At 43.4% G+C, this 22701-nt stretch overlaps 1 protein-coding gene across 1 annotated transcript in view; it reads right to left on the bottom strand.

Moving 5' to 3' along the window:
• The window catches only part of LOC138610361 (ADP-ribosylation factor-like protein 15), a 105653-nt gene that overhangs the window by 59787 nt on the left and 23165 nt on the right, over window positions 1-22701 (bottom strand). The window contains exons 2-3 of the mRNA XM_069683101.1: window positions 2384-2528; window positions 935-994 (exon numbers count right to left, since the gene is read on the bottom strand). Of these exons, the coding sequence (XP_069539202.1) occupies window positions 935-994; window positions 2384-2528 (205 nt within the window). The remainder of the gene's footprint in view (window positions 1-934; window positions 995-2383; window positions 2529-22701) is intronic.

Raw genomic sequence — 22701 nt, 5'->3', positions numbered from 1 at the left:
GTGTGCAGAAATAACCTGTTAAAGGTCAATGATGGATTCAACTGTATTCTCTACAATATTAAAGTTATAATCTCGAAGATGGTCATTTAAATAAATGTCTGTTCCATCACCGAATGAGGTAACACAATGGGGATTGAGCCTGTGGGACACTGATGAAAGCCTTTGCATTCTCACTATTACAGACTGGGTCTCGTTGGCGACTTCATGGAAAAAATCAAAAGCAGCGCCCAGTTAGTGACGCGTTTTCCATCACCCAGCAGTGGTTGGTCTGCCAGAGAGGGTAGGCGGAGCTAAGCGGCTGCTTTGCCGCTCTCTGCAAGTGTTGCGAGTAAACAGTAATCTACTATGGCTGAACAAACAAAGAAAAGATGGATGACTACAGATACAACTTCAACAATAAGTGAAAATCCAAAGAAAAAGAAACAAATTGGACGCTCAGATGAAGGCAAACAGTCTAAAAAGGAAAGCGACCGTCAGCGAGGAAAATCAAGAGTTACAACTGGAGCCAAGTGTGGACGTCACACATGCAACACTGTCTGGATATCTGGGAAGTGTGCTCCCACAATTACCGTTTATCGCCATAGGGGCCGCCAAAGAGAACCAAACTGAGATCTTCAAGATTAAAACTTTATCCTAATATGTTTAACTGTAAAGAAACAGCCACTCAGTAGTCTCCACTTGTAATTGTTTTCAAATGTATTTACTTATGTAGATATGCGTATTTACAATACAGTTTTTCCTTCCTAAACCACATCCAGATAAGCTGTGAAGTCAGTGCAGGGGCCAATGGACTCTTTACCCACAAGAATCATAGCTCACCTAACAAAGAGTCACTCACAGATTACACTGTGGGCTTCCTGTGCCCAAAGAGGAAATTGGCGAATTATATTATTGTGAGGGTTTTACTGAGTGATGCAGGCCATGCGTTTCTTACCTCCAAGTTCTTTTACATTCAAGATGGCATTTGGAAATGGCACTGCTTTAATGCTGAAACCTGTGAGGAGGAAAATGACAATCAATTTCTGCAATGATAGAGTGTGTGTATGCGTGCGTGTGTGTGTGTGTGTGTGTGTGTGTGTGTTTGGACAGCACAGAGTCAACTTCTAGGAATGTTCCCTGGATTTCCTTTCAATGCTGAGAAAATTGAATTTAAAACACTCCACTTTATCATATCGTTTCCTCAGGATATTTGGTGTACCTTTTCCAAGCGGCCAGCTGGTGAACACAACTCGGACTGACTGCAGATTTGTGTTGCAAAAACAGAAGAAAATAACACTTTGTGTGGTCCGGGGTTAGCAAAACAGAAAAACAAGAAAAGCTAAACAGAAAAAGGTTTTGTTCTGTGATGGAGTTAGTGGAGGATAGAACTTATGCCTGAAGTGCTACCATATTTATTATGTGGTGTGTTTCTGCGGTTGCATACGGTGGGAAATAGTAAAGAAACCCACTGAAGGAAGAGATTTAATGTTGCACAAATTATGCTAAATTGTCATGGTGGGAATTCATTTCCTGGAAACATCCACAAACAGGAGGAGAGATGGCAGAGACATCAGATTATGATTTATCATCATCTGAATTAACTGCTAAATGTGGTTTTTAAGCACATTACAACAGAGCAAAATCATGAAGTAAGAAGTGGGGGAGAAACGCAGGAGACTTCCCCCTCATTGCTCTTCATTATCTTCCCTCTGTAGATGTTGGCAGACGCAGACGGTGCTGACAGCTAAATCTCTTTTCAGATAAGTACGCTCAAATTATTCCCTGCCAAGGTAAGTAATCGACATATTTTATCTATTAAGGCCTCCTCAGTGGCAGACGCAGACAGGTGTTCACTCCCTTGAACCATCCCCTGCCACACACACACACACACACACACTTAAAGGCAGCACATTTGGGAATTACTTTATATTTAGCTTCTCCTGGTGAAAGTACACAGGCTAAATCTAAAATGGAACTTCTGCAACAGCTCAAAGCTGACTGCTGACAAAGCCAAGGGGGGAAAGAGGCATGTCAGTATCCTTGAGGGATTGTGTTGCGTATATGGAAAGCAGAGCGTTGACTACCAAGAGAATGATGCACTAACCCTAAAGCCTCCTCTTCTGGACATGCTTAACACCAGCTTCCCACTTGACCATAAGAAAGAAGCTGAGTACTGACTGGTGAGACACACTAGAGTGTTTCTGGCATGAGCACTGAAGACATGCTTCCCCCTGTTGGAGAGCTGGAATACATGGATACGTTATCTATCTGTGATTCTAATACAGAGGACAGCGTGTTCTTAAAACATGAAGTGCACATGTGTAGGAGGGGGCGGTGCACGCTTCAGTACAAAAACATACACTTTTCTTTTTTTCTTTTTGATCCACACGTTATATGAACATACCTGTTGTGGGTACGATGCCGTCGCTGCCCTCACTACAGAGGCGTGAGAGCAGGCTGGTTTTTCCAGCACCTGTCAGGCCGATGCACACCACGTCATACTCTGGTCTCGGCGGCGGAGGTCCTTTACAGCACAGTGCCCGGAAACACTGAAAATGCACAGAAAAAACAATGAAAACATTAGAACAAAAATCACAACCTGGGACTGATAGGGAAGAGATTAAGACGCATTTGAAATCAATAGAAGTTCTGCCCTTAAAGTGAATTTTCTGGGTATAAACTCCTGCAAGAAGACTCTCTAGGGCAGTGGTTCTCAGCTGGTCTAACCTCAGCCACCACCACCAACCACTTCAATTTATTTAATAAAAAATGGTGCATCACCGTATGTCAACTTCACAGTCACAACTGTATAACAGTCAACCAAAATGACCAGCAGGGACAGTGCAAAGAACCTTCAAAATAAAAGCGCAGCATCGACTTTTTGCCACAACTTTTTTTTTTTTTCAAGCTCACGTCTGCGACCCACCGAAAACAGCTCCGCGACACACTTTTGGGTCCCCGACCCACCAATTGAGAACCATGGCTCTAGGGCATTACAGCTGTCTTAGTATGATGAAGAAGGAACTCAGAAACAGGTCTGGTATATTAAAACACTTCCAGATTGTCAGATGATGTAAGAGGAGGCATTTTTAAGCACCAAAAAAGTATAAAACTGGAAAGAGCCAGGACAAAGGGAAAAACCACACGATGCTTCATTTTTATGATTTAACGTAATTATGTCACACGGAGTAAAAGTCTACATGAAACGATCTGTGACAGGGACTAGGAGTGTTAGACGCACGCATCTAGGCCCCGGCGTAACATGTTTTTGTCTGCAGTGAGTGTGTGTGTAGACCCTGACTGACTGGGCCCTTATGGCGGCCAAAGGCAGACCTGTCACTCCATGAATCACGGCCGGGGACTGAGGACCTGCTGTGAGACATTAAGGGGCAAATGCAGTGTGAACCGTGAATGAGGTCTTTAAACTTGTGTGGAGAGATCAGTATCCAAAACTAAAAGAAGATCTCTTTTATTAGCAAGACAGGAACCAGTCTGGACAAGGTAAGGCAGACACACACACACTAGATCACATTTCAGGTGGAAGAACATCAACACAAGATTGCTTACTGCTCTTGTCAGGGGACGACCCCGTTCAACACACGGCGACTCTGTTCAATCAAAGACTCTGACAGGAAGGAAAACACACGCACGCAAGTGTACATGAACTGCTTCACATCTGTGCGCACATTCTCCAGGTGTGCTCGGGCACGCCATTAAAAACAGGGAGAGCAGATATAAACAAATGCGAGGATAAACAAATATTCAGTATCAACATTCAAGTATCTTTGGGAAAGGTTCAAGATTAAGGTTCAGAGCACGACGACAAGAGCAAACTTCTTATGTAGACCTTAGCTAACTTCTTGTCGGGGCGTTAATTCACCAAAAACGCACAAGAATGTTCCTCAGACGGGCAGCGATCGCTACGACATACAACCATTGCAGTGTTGCAGTCTCAATCCTTCCGCATACCCCTCAGACATCAGTGACCACCAGGGTCAGTTTTCAGAGCCGTGCCAAAACAGAGCTGCTGTTTGATGGAGATGTGGGGAATCTGCTTCAACAGAACCAGACGCCGGCTGAGCAACCCTACCCCCCCGACTCCTCGGTGAACCCGCCAGTCTGCTCAAACAGGAAACATTCTCCTCTTCCAGAGAAGCGGTAAGATCAGAAACACACGCGCGTCAGATGGGGGAACACATGTAAAAACTTGGTTTGATGAGGTCATTCTATTCTCTTTCTTGCTTTCTTCTCCCCTGGCCGCCTCTGCCCCCCGCCTTCCTGCCCTGAAAGTACATGTAAAGATTTCTGTCGAAGGTAAAATCTGCCCTGCAGCTGTCAATCCCCGAGCTGACAGTTGGTCTTACAGAGGAAGCGAAGGGTTGAGATGAGGTGAGATGGAAGATCTGGAGGGGCTTTGAAGTTGCTATGAATTAGATGACTGTTATTTACTCAGCCTCATATAAAATGATTACAAGAAGGACACAGAAAGAGCTGCTGCATTGCTGGCTTTGTGGGAGCAGATAGACAGGACAACTCCCAGCACCTCTCCCTCCTTGTACAGTGCAGATTTCACAACAGTGAAAGGAGCATCCAGGGCCTGACCCTGGGGTCCCTGTGTACACAGCAGGCCCTGTGAGATTGAGAGGGATGGGAGCTCCCACCTCTGGCCCTTCTTTGACAGCACAAGATTGACGAGGAGAGCTTGCTCAAAAGACTCACAGGAGAAAAATAAATATGTCCAAATGCCTTTGCTTACCTCGAGACAGACCCCTCCCTGTCAACCCCACAGTCAATGATCTGAGAGTCAGCGTGCTGTGTCACTGAGACTGAGAGCTCAAACGAGTCCAATGATGACTACCTCCATAAATCTGAAAGGCATCCAGACAAACAGCTGAGATTAAAAGTGGAAATTGAATTCAATGCACACAGTCAACAGTTCCCTAAATGCTGTTAGACTGATTTACAGTATGTTCGCATCTACTGGAGGTGACTTAAAATATTCTCACATGTGCGGTCACATAGAAAAACATGTGCCCATGGAGGCGTACCTCCTTTTTTTAAGGTATCTACTAAACTACTATGAGGCTACCTTCAATTTTTAAGAAAAACCAATAAAACTTTGCAACTCAGAGCCAAAACACTCTCCATAAAAAAGTCTGCCATTCCTAGACTTTATTGATTGGCTGCCTCTTATAGGATTGGACATGTTTTAATTGTGCCTCCCCGAAAGACCTGCCCAGACATTACCTCACTGTTGTTGTGAAAGCTGATTAGCTAGGCTTTATGTAAATGAGAAACCCTGACGATTATAAATATAACTTACGCAGCCAGGCTGCATTTTTCAGATGAAAGTCTCCTTAAAAGATACACGACAGAAAGAGGAAAAAAAAAACAGGCCCTCTGGAGCTCGATGTGAAAAAGATGTCAGGAAATGTAATGGGTGACATAACTGGGCCTCCTGGCAGCGGACCAAGGCTCAGGCAAGAACAGAAGCTGGGGACACTACTGCTGGTCGACCAGTGGTTGTGTAAGGAGAGGTCAGAGAAGGTCCAACACTGCACGGAGGCTGATCTGATTTAATCATGTAAATGACAGTAGAGCCCATATTCACTGTTTAAAAGCATATCTGAGGTATAAAAGGGACTTTTTCCTCCACTGTTTTCCCTATAACATGACTGTAAGTCATACCATATGCTATAGCTTTACCACCGCGGAGCCTGCTGACCTCACTTGACCTTCTGTTGATTTGCATACTCTTAACACATGACCCGTCCACGGATATATGAACGGTACATAAATGGAAATAGTTTGAGGCACAGGGTTGGATGGCTTCAAACTGACGGGTTCAGTCGGAGTTGAAAAATGTTATGAAAAACTGTTTTGTCAATGAGTCACAACCCATCATGTTACAAATCCACCTGACGTGGTTGGACAGAACAGGAGCCAGGCTCTTTTTAGAAAACCACTTTGTATTTTTAGAGGTAATAAATGTGGGTTAGAGGGAAGCCGCCACCACCGCAGCAGACTAGTTCGTGTTTCACCGCTCGTACTCTCTGACTACCAGCGAGACACCACAGGACAGGAAAGCGGGCAGTGGCATGACAGCATGTCCCAAACGGAGGTACTCCAACGTGATTCCTGTTTCTATGGGCTGGTTTTCTCCCTGCTTCAGTCGAGAAATAAATACAGGTCATAAAAGGATACATGGCCAACAAATACTCCTTATTGCCTAATCTGCAACAATGATGTGCTGCATGTATGTGCATTCTGATTTACATATATAAATGCATAAATACATTCCTGCATGCTTTTCAAACAGCGACACAGATGTGCAGCTTCAACTCATGTTTGTGCTGGAACACTCAGGACAAGCATATAATAAATCCACTGCTCTGCCGTGAAAGGTTAGCAGACATTGGGATCATTAGTTTATTGTGTCTATCCAGGTGTTTGCTTAACATTATCCAAACTTAAATTCCACACTTCATCACACTTAACTGATCTGGAAGATGATTTTTGGATAGAGAGATAGACTTTGCAGAAGGTGCTAACATTGAACTCCATGGTCATTAACAAAGGTGAGTTATTGCAAATGTTTCCAAAAATAACACTAAAAAGTAATAATGATGATGAACAGGTCAAATGAAATTTCCAGTTGAACTAATGATGCAGCCATAAAAATTTAATATGAAACAGTTTTGAGGGCCTGGACATCAGACAGAAAACACAGTTTGCACGGTATGTGCAAAATAAGAAAAATTGTTGCTCCGTAATGAAATTTTGAGGGAAAATCATGTTGAAATATTGAGTGCATGGTTTGTCAGTGATCATTAATGATTGACTTCTTTCATCAGTATCTTAACTGCCAGTGGAAAATTCCAGCAACAAGGCGTATACATGAATTAAGGGGATGTTGAGTGGGTGGAAATTAGACATCAGACCATCATCTTGCTGAAAACAATCCACTCTGGGAGTTAACCGAAAATTCCTACAAGGCTGCAAAAAATAATTATAGTGCTCTGGTTTATAGGCAGAAAGTTCCTGATGACTCAGTCACCGCACTGTGCATACATCTTGACCGCATTTTGCACTTTGTCATAAAAAACGGGGTGTTAATCTGGAAACTATGGCTAAAGGAAATCTGTGTCACACACTCTGTTTGGCATTAACCTCAAAAACAAAAACCTTTGCACTAAAAATAAATGCAATGAGTCGTGTCCTTTCTCCACACACGCGGAGCACGGCACACTTCCTCTGGAAAGGTAGGGTACACATCAACTGATCTGTTTGCACAGTGATGGTGCTAATGAGTGTAATAATGTCTGTGAAAAACTTCAGTATCACATTTAACTCCAGGCATCTCCAATAGCTACGTACACCAAAATGCGAACCATGACTTCCTCCGTGCCTGCCAAGTGACACAGCTGGGCATCTTGATTTCCCAACAACAGCGGAGAACGCAAAGGAAAGAAGAGAGGAGGAGGAGAAAAGGGAAAGGACATCTGAGACACTTGCTTCTGGGAGTCATAGCCGCCGTAGGCAGACAGACACAGGACACGGACGGGCAAGCGTTGGGCCCTTTTTATTTTTCCAGACCAAGTGTCGGGACAACACTTGTGTGCAGGGCTCACTCCTGACCTTTGGAAATGACAGTCCTTTATATGGGCGTCCCAACGGAGGAGTGGCGCTAACAGATATGTGTGTAATACACACCGGCCACAGTCATAACACAGGCCTGCAGGACCCCGGGTAAGCGGAGGGCGGGAGCAGAGAAGGGCGTGCAGGAAGGCAGTCTGTCAGAGATGGAAGGAAGGGTGGAGGAGAGCAGGGGAGGTGGAGGGGCCGCACGGGCAGAGGGGGGGATGGAAGGGGCACATTCATTCATCCTCATTCATCTTCTCCCCCCTTCAGTTGTTGTTGTTATTTGCCGCTTTGAAGCTGGATGGGGGGTGCACGGTGGGACACAGTGTGGTTCAGTACAGTGAGGGAAAGGGGGTGTGTGGGGCGCACTGCATGCCATTCTCGTTAAGGGGTGAGAGAGACATGCTAGACACACAAGGCTGCTCACTGGACTCTTCCCATGCTCAGTTGTTACCGCACAGACCACAGATGGTTTCAGGCCTGGGACCCCGGCACACCTCACCAAAACCACCCACCACCTTTTTAGTCGGCTTCATAACGTGACACATATTCAGACTGCGATGTTTGGTGCTCGAGTCCTCCTGATGTTTTGATAACACCTCCTCAAGCAGCCCTCTAAACCACCACACTTCCCTCCCTGAGGGCGCCGGCCAGAGGACACCGGAGGCACGATGCTCGTCACAGGAAAGATCGCCCGGTTTCTTAAGAGCTTAATTGCAAGATAAAACAAACGAAATGCTGAATTTGGCAGGGAGCACTGTGACAGGCTCTCAACTGTAGCTGTGGGCGATGAAATACAAGATTTACTGCACTTCAAAAATGATAGCCAACTAAGGACACTAAACAGGTGCCATTCATTACCCCCGCATCAGAAATAGATCCCTGTACAAACACAGACACCTACACACACACGCTGAAAGAGTACACTGGAACATTTGGGACATACAGGTCACTCCAATTCCAACGCCTCACACATCCAGTTGTGTGGAATATCGTTGATTCTGTTCATTTCATCTTAAAACACAATATCACAGAGACCTACTGGACTGAAATGACAGACATACAGCAATAACAAGATGACCCTGTCTGCACCAGCTCAACATCCAGTCTGGTGAAGTAGACCGTGTCTTACTTAAGTCGACAAAACAACCCACAACCCATTATGCCCATGTGTCTGTGTGTGCACGGGGAGGCCCTGCTTTAAAGCTGATTTGCTTGTCACTGTTTTGCAGGCACATCATCCCCTTATTCTGAAGCAACAACACCCGCTCTCTCTCACTCTATCCCTCCCTCTCTCCCTATCAACCCCGCTACCCAATTCATTCATCCCACTTCTGTCTGTCTGGCCCTCGTTTCAGAGCTCGAACACTATTGCCCTGATGCTAAGGTGTCTGGACAAGGAGACAAGCTGGAAAACACACACACACACACACACACACATGCGTGCACACACACGCACAGAGAAAGCCACAGAGTGAAGTTAGAGCGCCCCCCAGCTTTCTGCTGGAACACACTGCATCAATTGCACTGGCAAGGTAGAAGCAATGCATTGCAGTTACTGTAACTGAATTATCGTCTTCTAGCAACAAACAAAGTTTTTCAACTATTTTCAAAGAAACAAAAGCTTGAATTAAATTAACAACAGCAATTCCAGTAAGGACGGACACCAGAACATTCCCACATGTTAAGTTTCGACACAGAGCACAAAGTTCCAAAAACAAGCAGGACAACAAGAACCGCCTGCTGCTTAGAAACCGAGGTGCAAGGTGGAGTTCTATCTGACGGCATGAGGTGATGTGACCATCTGGAGCGTAAAGTCCACTTTTTAAGAGACAACCAAGACATGTCTAGACTTTGGGGCAAGATTTTTGGACAGCAGCCTGGAGCGGCCCCCCCCTGCTTTTTTTCAGTGAGCAGCTCCAGTGTTGGTCTTCTCCTATCTGGCCTGACATGGTAGCTTGTGACCCTGCGTGTTTGAGGAGGAGGTCAGATCAAAGGCGGAGGAGCAGCCTTGGAAAAACATTTGGGCTGAGAACGGACGGGATATCTGTCAGGAGGCCTTTCCCACTGGGCTCACTAGTGCTAGGGCCCAGGGATCGAGTTACCACCCAAAAACGTCGACATGAAAGAGGGGGCGACGCTAATCCACATACATGGGGCACTCGGTCCGTCCTCCGCTTACACTGCGCTACCTCCGCCGCCAATAATGTATCCCTTCATCTAAACTCTCACGGCTCAGTATCTGTGGGTCACCCCAAACTACACCAACCTTGTATGCCCCTACCCCCCCGCAAGCTTCTATGCACCACCACCTCACCCTCCTCCCCAACCCCTTCACCCTGAAAACACTCAAGCTTCATCACAGAGGATTAACAGGAAACCCTGACACAAGCCATTGTTAGGGAGGCAGAGGGGGCTTGGGTGGTTTTGCCACCCCGAGTGGGTCTTTCTTTTTCTACTGGGGTTTGTGGTGTCTTTAGAGAAGGAGACTGCGGAACTTCATGGCCTTAACCTCCCCGACGTACACACACAACCTCGTCGCCAACTCCTCAGCCTGTTGGTGAGCAAGAGTTGTTCAGTAGCAATGAGTAGGGTGTAAAAGATGAAGGATGGAGCAGGGGAGGGTGCATCTGTAGGAGCCAGTGGGATAATAGGAGTGCTCAGAATGAGGATTGTGTAAATGTGTATGTGTGTATTTGTGTGGCGGGGGGGGGGCGGGGGTGGGTGTCAGTGTTGTAAATCTTGATGTCACTGACAGGAAGACTGTTGCGGACCATTACCATAAATCTGACAAACGCTAATTTGATGGGAGGCTGTATCTGTCTGGTCAGGCACCAGTCTAGACGCTCCTATTGAGGGGTCCTACAGCGTAGCGCTGTTTGTTTCAGCACCATCTGGATGTGGCAGTAAGTGCCCGCTGCTATGGTTCACATACGCACACACATACTGACACACAAACACGTACTGGAATTCATCAGTTTGATGTAATGTCTGCTTTTTCCTGAATCACTGCAGACAGATCAGAGAACAACAGGTTACCCATAATACCTTCAGATGCTTTAATCAACATTCCTACACTATACGCACGTGTGCAAAGGCTTCCATTGCCCCAATTTAGTGTTAATATGGTAGCTAGTTTAACATGCTTCACTATAATGTTGGGTATTAGGCTACATAGGGATGCACGATATTATCGGCACGTTATCGGTATCTGCAGATTATGGCTTGAAAATGACATATCTGCTGATGCCGATATTTTCCGCTGATGAAACGCTTTAATTCTGCCTAAATGCTCGATGATTCCTAAAAGCTTGACGTAATGCTACAACATTAACTCGCCGCGAGTCTGCACGTGCACTGCCTGCACCATGCCTCTTCTGTCAGGCGTGAAGAAGGGTGCAACATGTCTATGGCAGTTTTTGGCCACTACAACAAGAGTAGGCATGATATCAATTCCACTACAGGGGAGACTTGATGTTCTCTGCAATTAGGTGGAGAAAAACATGTGCCTTATATATCGTACGGAAATTGGCAATCAGCAAAAAGGGTTGGAAAATATCGGCATATCGGCAAAAAATCCAATATTGTGCAGCCCAAGTATTAAACCTGCCCATTTTCCATATATCAGGTCAAAGCAAACTTATGCCACATCCACGCTCAAAAGCATATCTAGATACACACTGATTTCCTCAGGGAAAGACTAATGCTTAAAAGACAACAGAACGACGGTATCTCGCCGAAGAAACAATTATATTCCTCAGCAGGAGTGCACCTCCGAAATCTGCCCCTCAGAATTTCTTAAAAAGTATCCATAACTTTTTTTGTTGCGGAGTGTGGACATCCTTTTTTAGTGGAATTCTTAAGCCAGTGTTTATCTCCATTTGTCACATATATAATCTCCAAGTAAACCTCCATAAACTGTTAACACATACACTTCAAATTCAGAAGAACAAAAATAGATTGTCTTTTGAGTTATTGCCCTTTTATCGGAAAGAACATGTTCCCCCTCTCAACACGCAGGACTAGAGTTCACCTGAGGAAAACCTGGGACAGATCCAAGTGCTCTGGCGAGTTCAGCCAGCACTACACGAGCTCCACTTTTGTCCCATTCAGAGGGGCCCGGAGTGGGCCACAGCACAGACTCGGGCTGAATAGCGTTTCCCTATAGCTTGCTACTCACGCTTTGTGGGTAAGGGGACATTTGTACATTTGTAAGAAACAAAGTTCATGAGCTCTGTGTCCCCAAACACCATTTAAATTCAAATTTTAACAGCCTGAAAGGAAGAAAAGAGAGCAAAGATATAGGAAGAATAAATAAGGATGTGTTGAAATGATAGAGCTCACTCGTATGATGAGTAGACTATGAAAATGTTTTGATGGGTGAGATATTGATAGGAGAAATAAAATCCCAGCAGCAGCTCCACTAGACATGCTGAGGCGACTGAGGGGCCGCAGCTTTTTCCGCGACACATTTATCTGTCTGGAGTCCACCTTGGAGCTCCAGTGTGTTTCATGACATTTACTGGAAAAGTACATTAGGCAGAGAATGAGAGGGACAGCATTAAGGGGCCCACCCACAGGACTGTTTTCATGTCACCCTCTTTTTGTGAAAGAAAGCGAGAGGCTGAGGTGGTGGCAAGGCAGCTGCATTCACAGACAGAAGACACCTTTGCTCCATGGGACATCCGGAGGCTAGATAAGGGGCCACAGAATTGAGGGGGTACCACTGGGCGCCATTATGGTATATAAATCTTGTAACTGGGAAGGGTGATTAGCTTGGCTACATTAGCATACGGCGGCAGCAAAAACTTTGGTTTCCTGGGCACAGTGTAGGGCAAAAAGATGTTTTTCCGCACCCATGTAGAGGATCAAAGCTTGAGGGGCCCCCTTTTGAAGGCCCCGAAACCAGTGTGCGAGAACCAAGGGGGGTGGGGGGCGCCCCAACTCATAGACATAAAAAGGGTGGGTGGATGGGGAGGGCACTTGTCCCACTTACATCAGTTATGGCACATTTTCATACATCATACATCTATCCATCGACGACCAACTCAATTTCTGATAAAAACAGATCTAAGGGCCCCTGTTCTCCCTCAAACAAGTGTGGGAAAGTTTCAAGCTTAAGGACATTATCATTAAATCTGAAAGACCCCTCCCCATTAACTATTTCTAGGCCCCTCTGAGACAAAAAAAAAAAAACCTGATGGGGACCAACGGAACAATAAATCTGTTTTTATACATTGGGCGGTAGCCGAGAATTAGGTTGATGAGTAGGAGGAGGGGTGCAAAGTGTAAAAGCTTCTGAATGGAGACGGACCCTCACAGGATACGGAAAATGTTGATGCTTTAAAAAGGGAACTACGCCTCACGTCACATCATACAAACAAGGCCGGGCCACAATCCTCATTCACAACATCCCCAATGACCTCGTCGAACACGTCAAAGTCTGCAGATTAAGAGGGAGGGGGAGAGAAAAGCTGTTTTTGCCGATCTGTGACAAACTGCAGACATGGCGGGAGAATCCCTGGCGACATGGCAAGAAGTCGTGAACGGGGATGGTAGATCGGGCCTCTCGAGGCTTTTAAGACCAACAAAATGGAAAAGCCATTAATAGGAGCGCGCCGCAAACACTGACGTCAAGAGAAGAACAGAGGGACGTTTTCAGGAAGAGAAGGATCGTGATCCTTGAGTACTGTTGGACATTAAGGGAGCACCCAGTGGTGTCAGCAGCATAAGAAGAATTAGTCATACCACATCAAAGACAGCTGGATTCTGGAGAATCGACAATTACAGTGCTGTAATGTTTGACAACTTTTTTCAACACATGGCTTTTGTTTCTTTGCAACCCAAAATATGCTGGTCTAAAATATTCCCTCAAGTTAATGTGACAAAATGTGCGCTACTCTATTTTATTGTGCATATCCTTTCCATAATACTTTGCAGGTGCCTGAGAGATATAGAGTTATACAGTGAGCTTAAACACTACATAAAGTTTGTCTTTCCAGGTCACAAAGACCTTTTCAGTGACTTGTATCCAGATGGACTTTGTCTGTGTCCAGTTGAGACAGATTCCAGTTCACACCCGGCACTAGAATGCTTCTCCAATGAATCAGAGTGACCACTTGTGTGCAAGATTTCCTTTCATCTATGGGAAACTGTGACAGTTACTAAACATGAAACACAAACTTAAATACCGCCTTAAGGACTAATAAATACTTTCATTTTGACCTTTTGACTGTTTTTTGGAGGTCTGTTCAGATTTATTTAGAAAAATTGCTTGGATATTCACATGACATGATGAAATGATAATCATCCCCAATCAATCACTTCACAAAGTCTATAATAAAGGCGTGAGAGCTCTGACACATTGTGACAAATTTTCCCTCATGTGTGCATTATTGAATATTTGTGGTTAACATGAAGAGAGCAATTTGAACTCAATTTTTCAAATGCAAATGTTCTGGTTTCTGTTTGTAGTACGCTTGTAGTCTGAGTAATATTGACCAATCACGTATCTGCAGTCTGCAGCGTATGCAGGAAAAACAGTCAACAGAGAGCAAAAGCAGGCGGAAGGTAATCAGCCGTAATGACATCCCAACTCCCGTCAGCGTCATCTGACAATGATTTAGCTTCTTACTGATCTCTATAAACTTCTGCATGCTAACAGCTAACAATTTTTTCTAGATCTAAAAATTCAACTTGAGATAAATTCCCTGACGCTGTGTCACAAAAGCCGTTCCGCAATCACATTTCCCGACTTCCTCGAATGCATCAGAAATGATCGATCCCACCTCCTTTCAACAAACGAGCATCTTAAAAGTAGTTTTCTTCCCCTCTTGACGACAGACCTGACAAAGCTTCATTTTTACTTTTTACTAATCTGCATCATGATGTTGCAATTTTGACAAAGGTAAGACCCGTTAATTAAAGTCAATCACAGGAAAAACGGCTTCTTTTTCTGTAAACAATGCAGCACATGGAAAAGGAAGTCGTTTATCGGCTACATGCCCTGGCATGTTCACCGTTGTGCCCAGAGGCTATATCCTCGTCAGACTATAGCTGATGGGATCCGAGATTGCCTGTATACCAACACTTTATAAAAGATATTACTTTGAGAAAACGTGTAATATTCACACATTTCCTTATTAAATAAAAAAAAAACAAATCTGTCAACCAATCATTGTTTAAATTCATGTTACAGGGTGCAAATGTAGTTCAGATTTTACTGCGTTTTTTACAGAAATACAAAGCCGTGAATGAGCCTATTTACAAGGCCGTATAAAGGGATCACAGCCATATACTAAGTGGTCTGTCAGTGTTTTAGTGTGTTTTCCACAACAGCAGCACAGGCCACAGCCCTCTCTAAACACACACCTCTACTTTACACACTGTCTGCTTTCACTTGATTTCTGGGGTTTTTATGGCTAAAAAGTGGCTGGTGCCACCCTCCTCTAATAAAAGACTTACACATGCACACTAAAAAACAACACGCACCCAAAACAACACTATAGTAAATATCATTTATTCTAATCACAGAGCCCCTGTTTTTTTGTTACATACCAGGGTGGAAGGTACTTTACTTATATACACTTAATTAGCACTGTTTTTGCAGATCTTTACAAAAGTCACTTTTTGTTTATAACATGACAGATTAAATACTGTGTCATCTCCTGTCTGACTTTAATCTAATAAAATAACAAGACTTTGACAAATGAAATAAGGAGACCATTACGGCGTTTAACCAATCAACGTTTCAAGTGAGACTTTTAATGGAAATCACTGTTACTAAAAATCCTCGTGACCATGTCCACAACAGAGGAAACAATGTGTGCAGCATTGTTTGGATCACAGTACTGATCTAAAATTACCCATTTGATACTGTTTCACAACTCAGCTTGGGTGTTACAAGAAAATTGGATGATTGACCAAATTCTGTACAAAAAAACACGATAATGAGGGTTGAGACGCCAAAGCCAAACATCTGGTGATATTTCAGGTCTGGGAAATCGCAGGTCGTTCTGTGCCATAACCTCTTCTATTGAGCATGAATCTTTGAGACTTTGGGGCGTTTCGGCGCGTTTGTCGGAAGTTAACCAGACACATTGTTTTAACCTTTGCCGGAGGAGCCTCTCATTCCCAGGGGCTGGCTGTGTAAAAGGGTCAATGACTTCAATAGGCCTTCATTAAGCACAGTTAGTGTCAACAGTTAATTATGCAAATAAGGAGACCCCTCATGTGGTTTGTGGGTCCCTGGCCTCCTCTTTTCATGGCAGCCTCACACACACAAAAAAGTACCACCCTGCAGACACACACACAGTCCATATAGCACATACATTCACTTACACACACTGTATGCCTTTCATACGTTGCTCTTCCTCCTCACTCATTTCTTGTCAGGAATCAGAAATGGAGTGTTATGGTGCCGATACATAAATGGAGGCCGATGAGGCCCCTGAGATCTCCAGTGGCTTTTCTTGCCATCAAAGAACCTCCGGAAGGTTCTTGCTGGGTGAAGCTGAAAGCCCACCAAGTTCTCCTCATCAAGACTGGGGAGTGGGGGGCATCAGTGCCCCCTCAAAAACAAAAATGGAGAAAAAAAAAACCTGCATCAAAACAGTCAATTAGGCAAAAATGCATGACAGCCAAATTCGAACATTGTTTCTGTGATGGTAATGACAGGCCTTTCGCTCCTCTGCCTCTTCCACACATCTGATGTCTGCGGCCCCCTGATTTCAAAGGCTGGGAAGCCATCAGTAATTAATAATCACACGCTTTGGGCCCCTCAGTTGTGACTGGCGGACTCTTTGTAGGGCCAGCCTCAAAAACCTCAAATCCACTTTCACCTACCTCTTCTCACCCCATCACGGGCGAGCTTGGATCCATCTTCCTGGCAAATGCCTCGATCTGTGCCTGCTGTTTGGTTCAGGTACATTGTTTATCCTCCATTAGAGGGGGGTCCTCTCCATTGAAGGGAGACTGTTATTGGCACCAATTTTAACCAGCTGCCCCCCAACCCTCCATGTAAACCCGTTCACCTCCCGCTAATTGTGAAGAGACGGGGTTGTTGGGGGTTTGAGGGCTGGCGGGATAAAATGGCCTCCGTTGTGAGTGGAAACCAATCAAACACCACCCCGAGAAGTGTTTACACACCGCATTTGCTTTTTGGAACCACTCTCTTGTTTGTTATTTTATTTTCCTAAGTCTTTTTCCCTACAAAGCAAACTTCTCAAAAACAACAGTCTCAAAGCACTTATGTAATAGTAAATCAGGACCAGATTGTGGCCTCCACTGGTCCAAACCCACCCAAGAGAAGCTCTGGGAGCAGAAGTCTATTTCTTCACTGCGGGATACAGGTGTCTTATGTTCTTCTGAGACGGGCGAGAACATCTAGCAGCGACCCGTAACCCTGCAGAAGTCTATTCCTGATTCATGGTATGAAACGCTAGCACAGTCAACACCAAACTAAATGCTGAACATGTGCTTGTCTAACGTACAGGGGTTATATGATGAATATCCAAATACAAGCAGGAAGGCGGGGACCGAGCGTTTCCAGGACATAAAAAAGGTCAGCGCGGTTCAACTGCAACTAACTGATCTGTGTGTGTGTGTGTGTGTGTGTGTGTGTGTGTGTGTGTGTGTGTGTGTGTGTGTGTGTGTGTGTGTGTGTGTGTGTGTGTGTGTAGTGGAGTCTGAAAGTGTTGGGAATGTGACATTTTTGTCAGCTTTTTGGCGAGATTTAACAGAATACCAGATTTAAACTTAAAAGCAAATATGTTATGCATAGTACACAGACTTCCAAATTGAGGACAATGCATTAGGAAAAGAACTTTTTCTTCCTCAACAATATGTGGAGTAAGTAAGAAAAGGGCCGCAATCAAACACTGCCTGTTAACAGTCAAATTAAAGCAGAAAGTCAGCGCTTAAACCTCATCGTCACTGTTCTATTTCAAATCCATCACCCTGGAGGACGGAGCCAACACCACAAAACATGTGTCACTGTCCTAATAATTTCTGACCGCAGTGTACATGTGTGTGAAAGATGGCGAAGATAGGAAAGGCTATGGGCTGAAGCAGAGAAACACGTGTGTGCAGGCTACCACAATACAAAACGGACGACCAAATCCCACACAGGGAGCGTTTGAAGTAGAAAAGACATGTGGAGTCCATTGGCTTTAGTCAAAGGGACTGAAATGTATCACATCATGCATGCCCATCCTCCTTCTTAACAGGGACAAAGTCAATATATGAAACTAATATAACTCTGCTAATGTTTAACTACCCACACAGCAGCTGAGGATGATGATGAGCAGATGATGAGCAGTCTGAATTCTCCACAATAAAAAGAAAGAGATATCATTCTTAGGTTTGTAGAGTAGGGTATAAAAACGGAAGTGGTGTGGAGTAAAACAAGCATCACTCAGGAGCTCCTCTATGATCACCTCTTCATGTTTGCTCTGCATTATCCTGACACCTACTGGCTGGCCGAAGATGTCCACGTCTCACAGTAATAATTATAAAGGTTGCATCATGACACCACATTGCAGAGGATCCACCACAGTAACGTCGCTGCACTTTGACAACACTGACATGAATTAGGATTGTAACATACAGTAGACGCCGGGGTAGCAAATAAACAGTATGACTGGTTTACCATAGTTTACTCAGCTACATAAATGGAACTGCGTCCCATTATGACATAATTAACCAAAACAATACTTTTGGAATTGCCTCTGGCTAATGACAAAGTAAAGCAGAGCAGATTAACTCCATGTGAGACTGTGCAACAGGCTGCTGTGATCCAGAAAGAACATGAGACTCCACATTACAAAATCATAATTTACCGGAAGAAGAGATGGACACCAGACAAGTGGGAGAAAGACACATGCACACACACACACACACACAGAGTAAGAGCCAAGGCTGATGGATAGATGTGCCTATGGCAGTATTGCGCAAAGCAGCTTTCATAAACGAGTGAGCACAGAGGGAAACGTTTACTTAGTCAAAGACAGGAAAGAACAGACTGAGGCCAACTGTGCCATGATCCATCACAGGCCTACCTATGACATTACACAGTGCAACCTGATTCTGGGGCTGACTTGGAGGCCTGTCTCCCCGGAGAGAGAGCATCCAGCCTACCAGTCGTGGCTGAATGTGAATGATAGGTGAGCGGGAAAATATCTGCGTGTCAGTGAACGCTACAGAGATGTAGAGAAACTGACTCGAAAGAGAACACCTGATGTTAACCTGCCATAAAAAAGTTGGTGTTACTCATATGGAAAAAATGTTGTAATAGTTTATTTTTCCACATCCTGAATAATCTTTAACTGGTGTTGAGCCTTGAAGTATGCACTGAGCCAATAATGATATTGGATGTTGGCCCGATACTGACTCAAATAGCCTTATTGGATATGGTAACAATGGGGCAGGCAGATCTATTTGATTCAGTTCTATATCTACATCTATGTGCACATAATACCTCATGTGTCAACAGCATGTCTTGCAGACAGTTTGCACCAAGGAAGTAGTAGGAGCTATAACGCTTGCATGGAGGTAGCTTATGATTCAGTTGTTTGGAGGTATGTTACAATGTTACAATTTCATTTAGCAGAAACTTTTGTCCAAAGCGACGTACATGTAAGGTTAAATAAAACACAAGCAACGAACAAGACAGACAATGTTTCGAGCACTACAGTACTGCAAAATACAACACAACCAACTAACCAACAACTGAACCAAACCAAACCAAACACGGTATTGGATTGCAACATGGTATCGGTGGAAACTAAACGCCCAGGGGCCAGTTTCATTAAGGCAGATTATGGCTTCCTTAGATATAACAAATAGTCAATCTTCAGATAAATGTCTAAAATCATCCGTTTCACAAAGCACTTTACTTCTTGACTATATTAAGCAGGACTATGGTGCAATGAATTCTGGGTAAATTAAGACCTTTTCAAAACAAAAAAAAAATGGCCGAACAGCTGAAGTCTGTTTACCCCAGCAGACAATGTTTGTCTATTGGAGGAATTCAGCTGAGCATTTTACTTGGAAAATTCAGCCAAGAGTGTAACAACAAAAAAAACCTGATACGGAAAAAATCTGCAGCAACAGTAAACAGTGTTAATAAGACCGTTGGTAGGACCATCAAAGACGTTCAAAAAATTTATAAAAACATAGTACAACACGCAAAAAAGAAATGTTCAAAAGAAGACATCCTAAAACATGAGGAGGAGCGCAGGAAAAGCTTAAGACAGAAACTGTGCTGAAGATATACGCTGGGCAGTTAGCGAACCACAAATTATGAGCCATGTTTTCCTCTTTTTTGTTGTTTGGTGCTACTTGTCAGCCAGCGTCACTGATTGTTACCATGGTAACATGTGTCTTAGAGCCGAGTTAGCCTGGGGGAAAGGTGTCTAATTTTTTTAGCTTAGAATTTTTTTTGGGGGGGGGGATGGTTTAACTTGCATTAAACTAATCTGTTAGCAAAATTAAGACTGGCCTAACACCATAGACCAGTCTGAAACATCTTTGTGAAACCGGCCCCAGGTGTCGGTTTCAATATTGGGACTAAAAAGTCAGCTGGTTGAATCCTTTGACGTTAGCTGGGAAAAAATTGTTATATGAAGGTTTCAATCAAAGTACTCTGTTAAATCCACATGTAAAGTAAGTCTGGCTTTGTTGTGAAAAATGTATCAGGAAACAGGAAAAGAAAGGGCGCAATAAAATATCCACAGGTTACTGTTTTTATTAGAATCCACGCAAATACTTCCAGTGCTTAATCATCGATGACACAAAGGGGTTTGAAAGTTTTCATATGTTTCTGTAACCTTTCACTCATGCTTTCAAAGAGTGAAAATGATTGCACATAAACAAGCTAGAACAAAAGACAGCAATCTTTCACCAGACGAAACCCTCTAAGTTTTAAACCTCTTTGATGTGGCTTCTGCATGCTATTACACCCTGCCTCAAATACCACAAAAGATCCACCACTTTCAGTTTTCCCTTAACTGCCCAGAGGTTTTCCCTCCATCTTTTTATGACCACGATAGTTAATGCCTCTCAAAACAAACCACATTTAAGTAAGTGATATAAAATACTATCAAATGACCAAAGGAATTTCCTTTACTGGGTTCTGTAAGATCAGTTGACCCCTTGAATACAATGGCATGTGATTTACTCTGCATGGTACATATGAAGCCCCGCATTGAACAGCCTATGGTCTTATAATACAATGAGACAACCAGAAGTCCGTAACATCAAAGCTTTGTCTGTGTGCAGTTAGTTAAGTGTGTTTTCTGTGAGTAGTTTGTTAAATACAAACATGTTTGCTTGAGAGTAAGTTGTAGTAAGTTTTGCAGCTGAGCTGAGGAGCAGATCAGTGAATACATGGCTCCACCCAGAGGACGCAGGAGGGACTTTAATGGACTGAATCTTTTGCAACAAGAGAACTGAATTTCATAAATGGAATTTGAACTATATTATCTGTATCAAATATTTTTAAAAACAGTTTTTAAGCATCTAATTTTAATATACCTGAATAAGGCCTACTTTGTACAAAACCAGAGAGGACTTCAGCTGAACAAGTGTAGGTTTTAAACAAAGATGCCTTCAGGTTTTAAAAAGCAGTGTACTTAAATTAACTAGAGGTGAGAAGTATCATGTTGTTTGATTCAGGGTTACCCACACATTTGTAACTTTTCCATAACTTGTCCATAATATTTTACCCCATTTCCATGACTTTAAGCTGTTTAAAATATGTACGCCTAATAAAGCCATCATAGTGCACAATAATGACCCCAGTGTACCCCAGTGTGCTTGGCCCTCAGACAGGCATTGTAGCAAATATGTAGCATGGAATATGGAATGGAATGGCTTTCTGTCAGTATCAGATTTTCCATGCCAGTGTGCAACACAGTTATCCAGAAGAGACCTGATTATTAGATTTTGCAAGATTGATCAAGCTTACTACAATGTGTTAGGATATGAGGACATTTTGGGGCCTTAGATTCCAGTAAGGGGGTCTGGGTTCTGGATTATTTACGTTCAAAGTAATCAGTGAAAATGTAAAACTGTGCCATGAGCCGGCCCTGTGGACACCTCTCTGACAACAAGCGACTTGAAGTACGCCGAAATTCCAAATGTAGAGAGGTATGCACACTTTGTTTCCCCACACGTTTTGGAATTTTTATGAACATATTTTTAAATAAAAGCCAAAACAATCTGTACTCTAAACTTTTCCAAAACAGTCTGTTAATTCCAAACCATTTCCAGGACAGGAAAACAGCTTTTCTAATTTCATAACTTTTCCAGGAATGTCATGACCGTGGGAACCCTGTTGATTAAAAGGTTGTCAATAAATAACTTTCTGACAATTAACCAAATGTGGTCTACATTACTGTAAAAGTTCTTTATTATAAATTAATCACATTTACTGTTCCCAACTTCTCAAATGGAAGCATGTCCTGTTTCCTGTTTTCTGTCATTAAACATAAAACTGTTTTTATTGATCAAAAAAAACATACACAGTTTGAAGACTTCCTTTTTGCTCTGATGACTTGGAAAAGGCAATTGCATCATTTTTGGACTAATCGATTGATTAAATCTAACAATGTATGGATCAATTAATGATGAGACGATACTTAGACCACTGATCTAAGGGTGAAATTTGACTTATTGGTAAAAGTAGCCCAAGCGGTTTAAGGACAACACACTCAGTTGGGATTCTGTCATTCCTGTGCTAATCTGTGTCTGTTGGGATATTAGACTATTATTCCAGAAAGAAAAATCTGAATCTGTCTGACAGATGAGGGGGATTTGGAAACAAAACGATCACTGCTTGTCCATGCTACTACATCCCGTAAGAGTTCAGTGAACAGTAAATCCAGTCATTATAAAAGACACAGGAGACAGACTTTGCCTCATAACAACACTCCTGAATTTGTGTATTTAAAGGAAAATTGTCATTCTGGAAAACAGGAATACCACGGGAGAGCAAGTATTTGCACAAATGAGTCCTGAAATTGGTCTTGTATTTCTTGCCCATTACACAATTACACACCCAACTGAATAGATAGCTGCCAA

This window comes from Semicossyphus pulcher, unplaced genomic scaffold, assembly GCF_022749685.1.
Source record: "Semicossyphus pulcher isolate SPU_LCO1_2020_fin unplaced genomic scaffold, fSemPul1.0.p SCAF_6, whole genome shotgun sequence".
NCBI classification, from domain to species: domain Eukaryota; kingdom Metazoa; phylum Chordata; class Actinopteri; order Labriformes; family Labridae; genus Semicossyphus; species Semicossyphus pulcher.
Note: the sequence above shows the minus strand (reverse complement) of the source record. Positions and strands in the feature narration are given on the sequence as shown.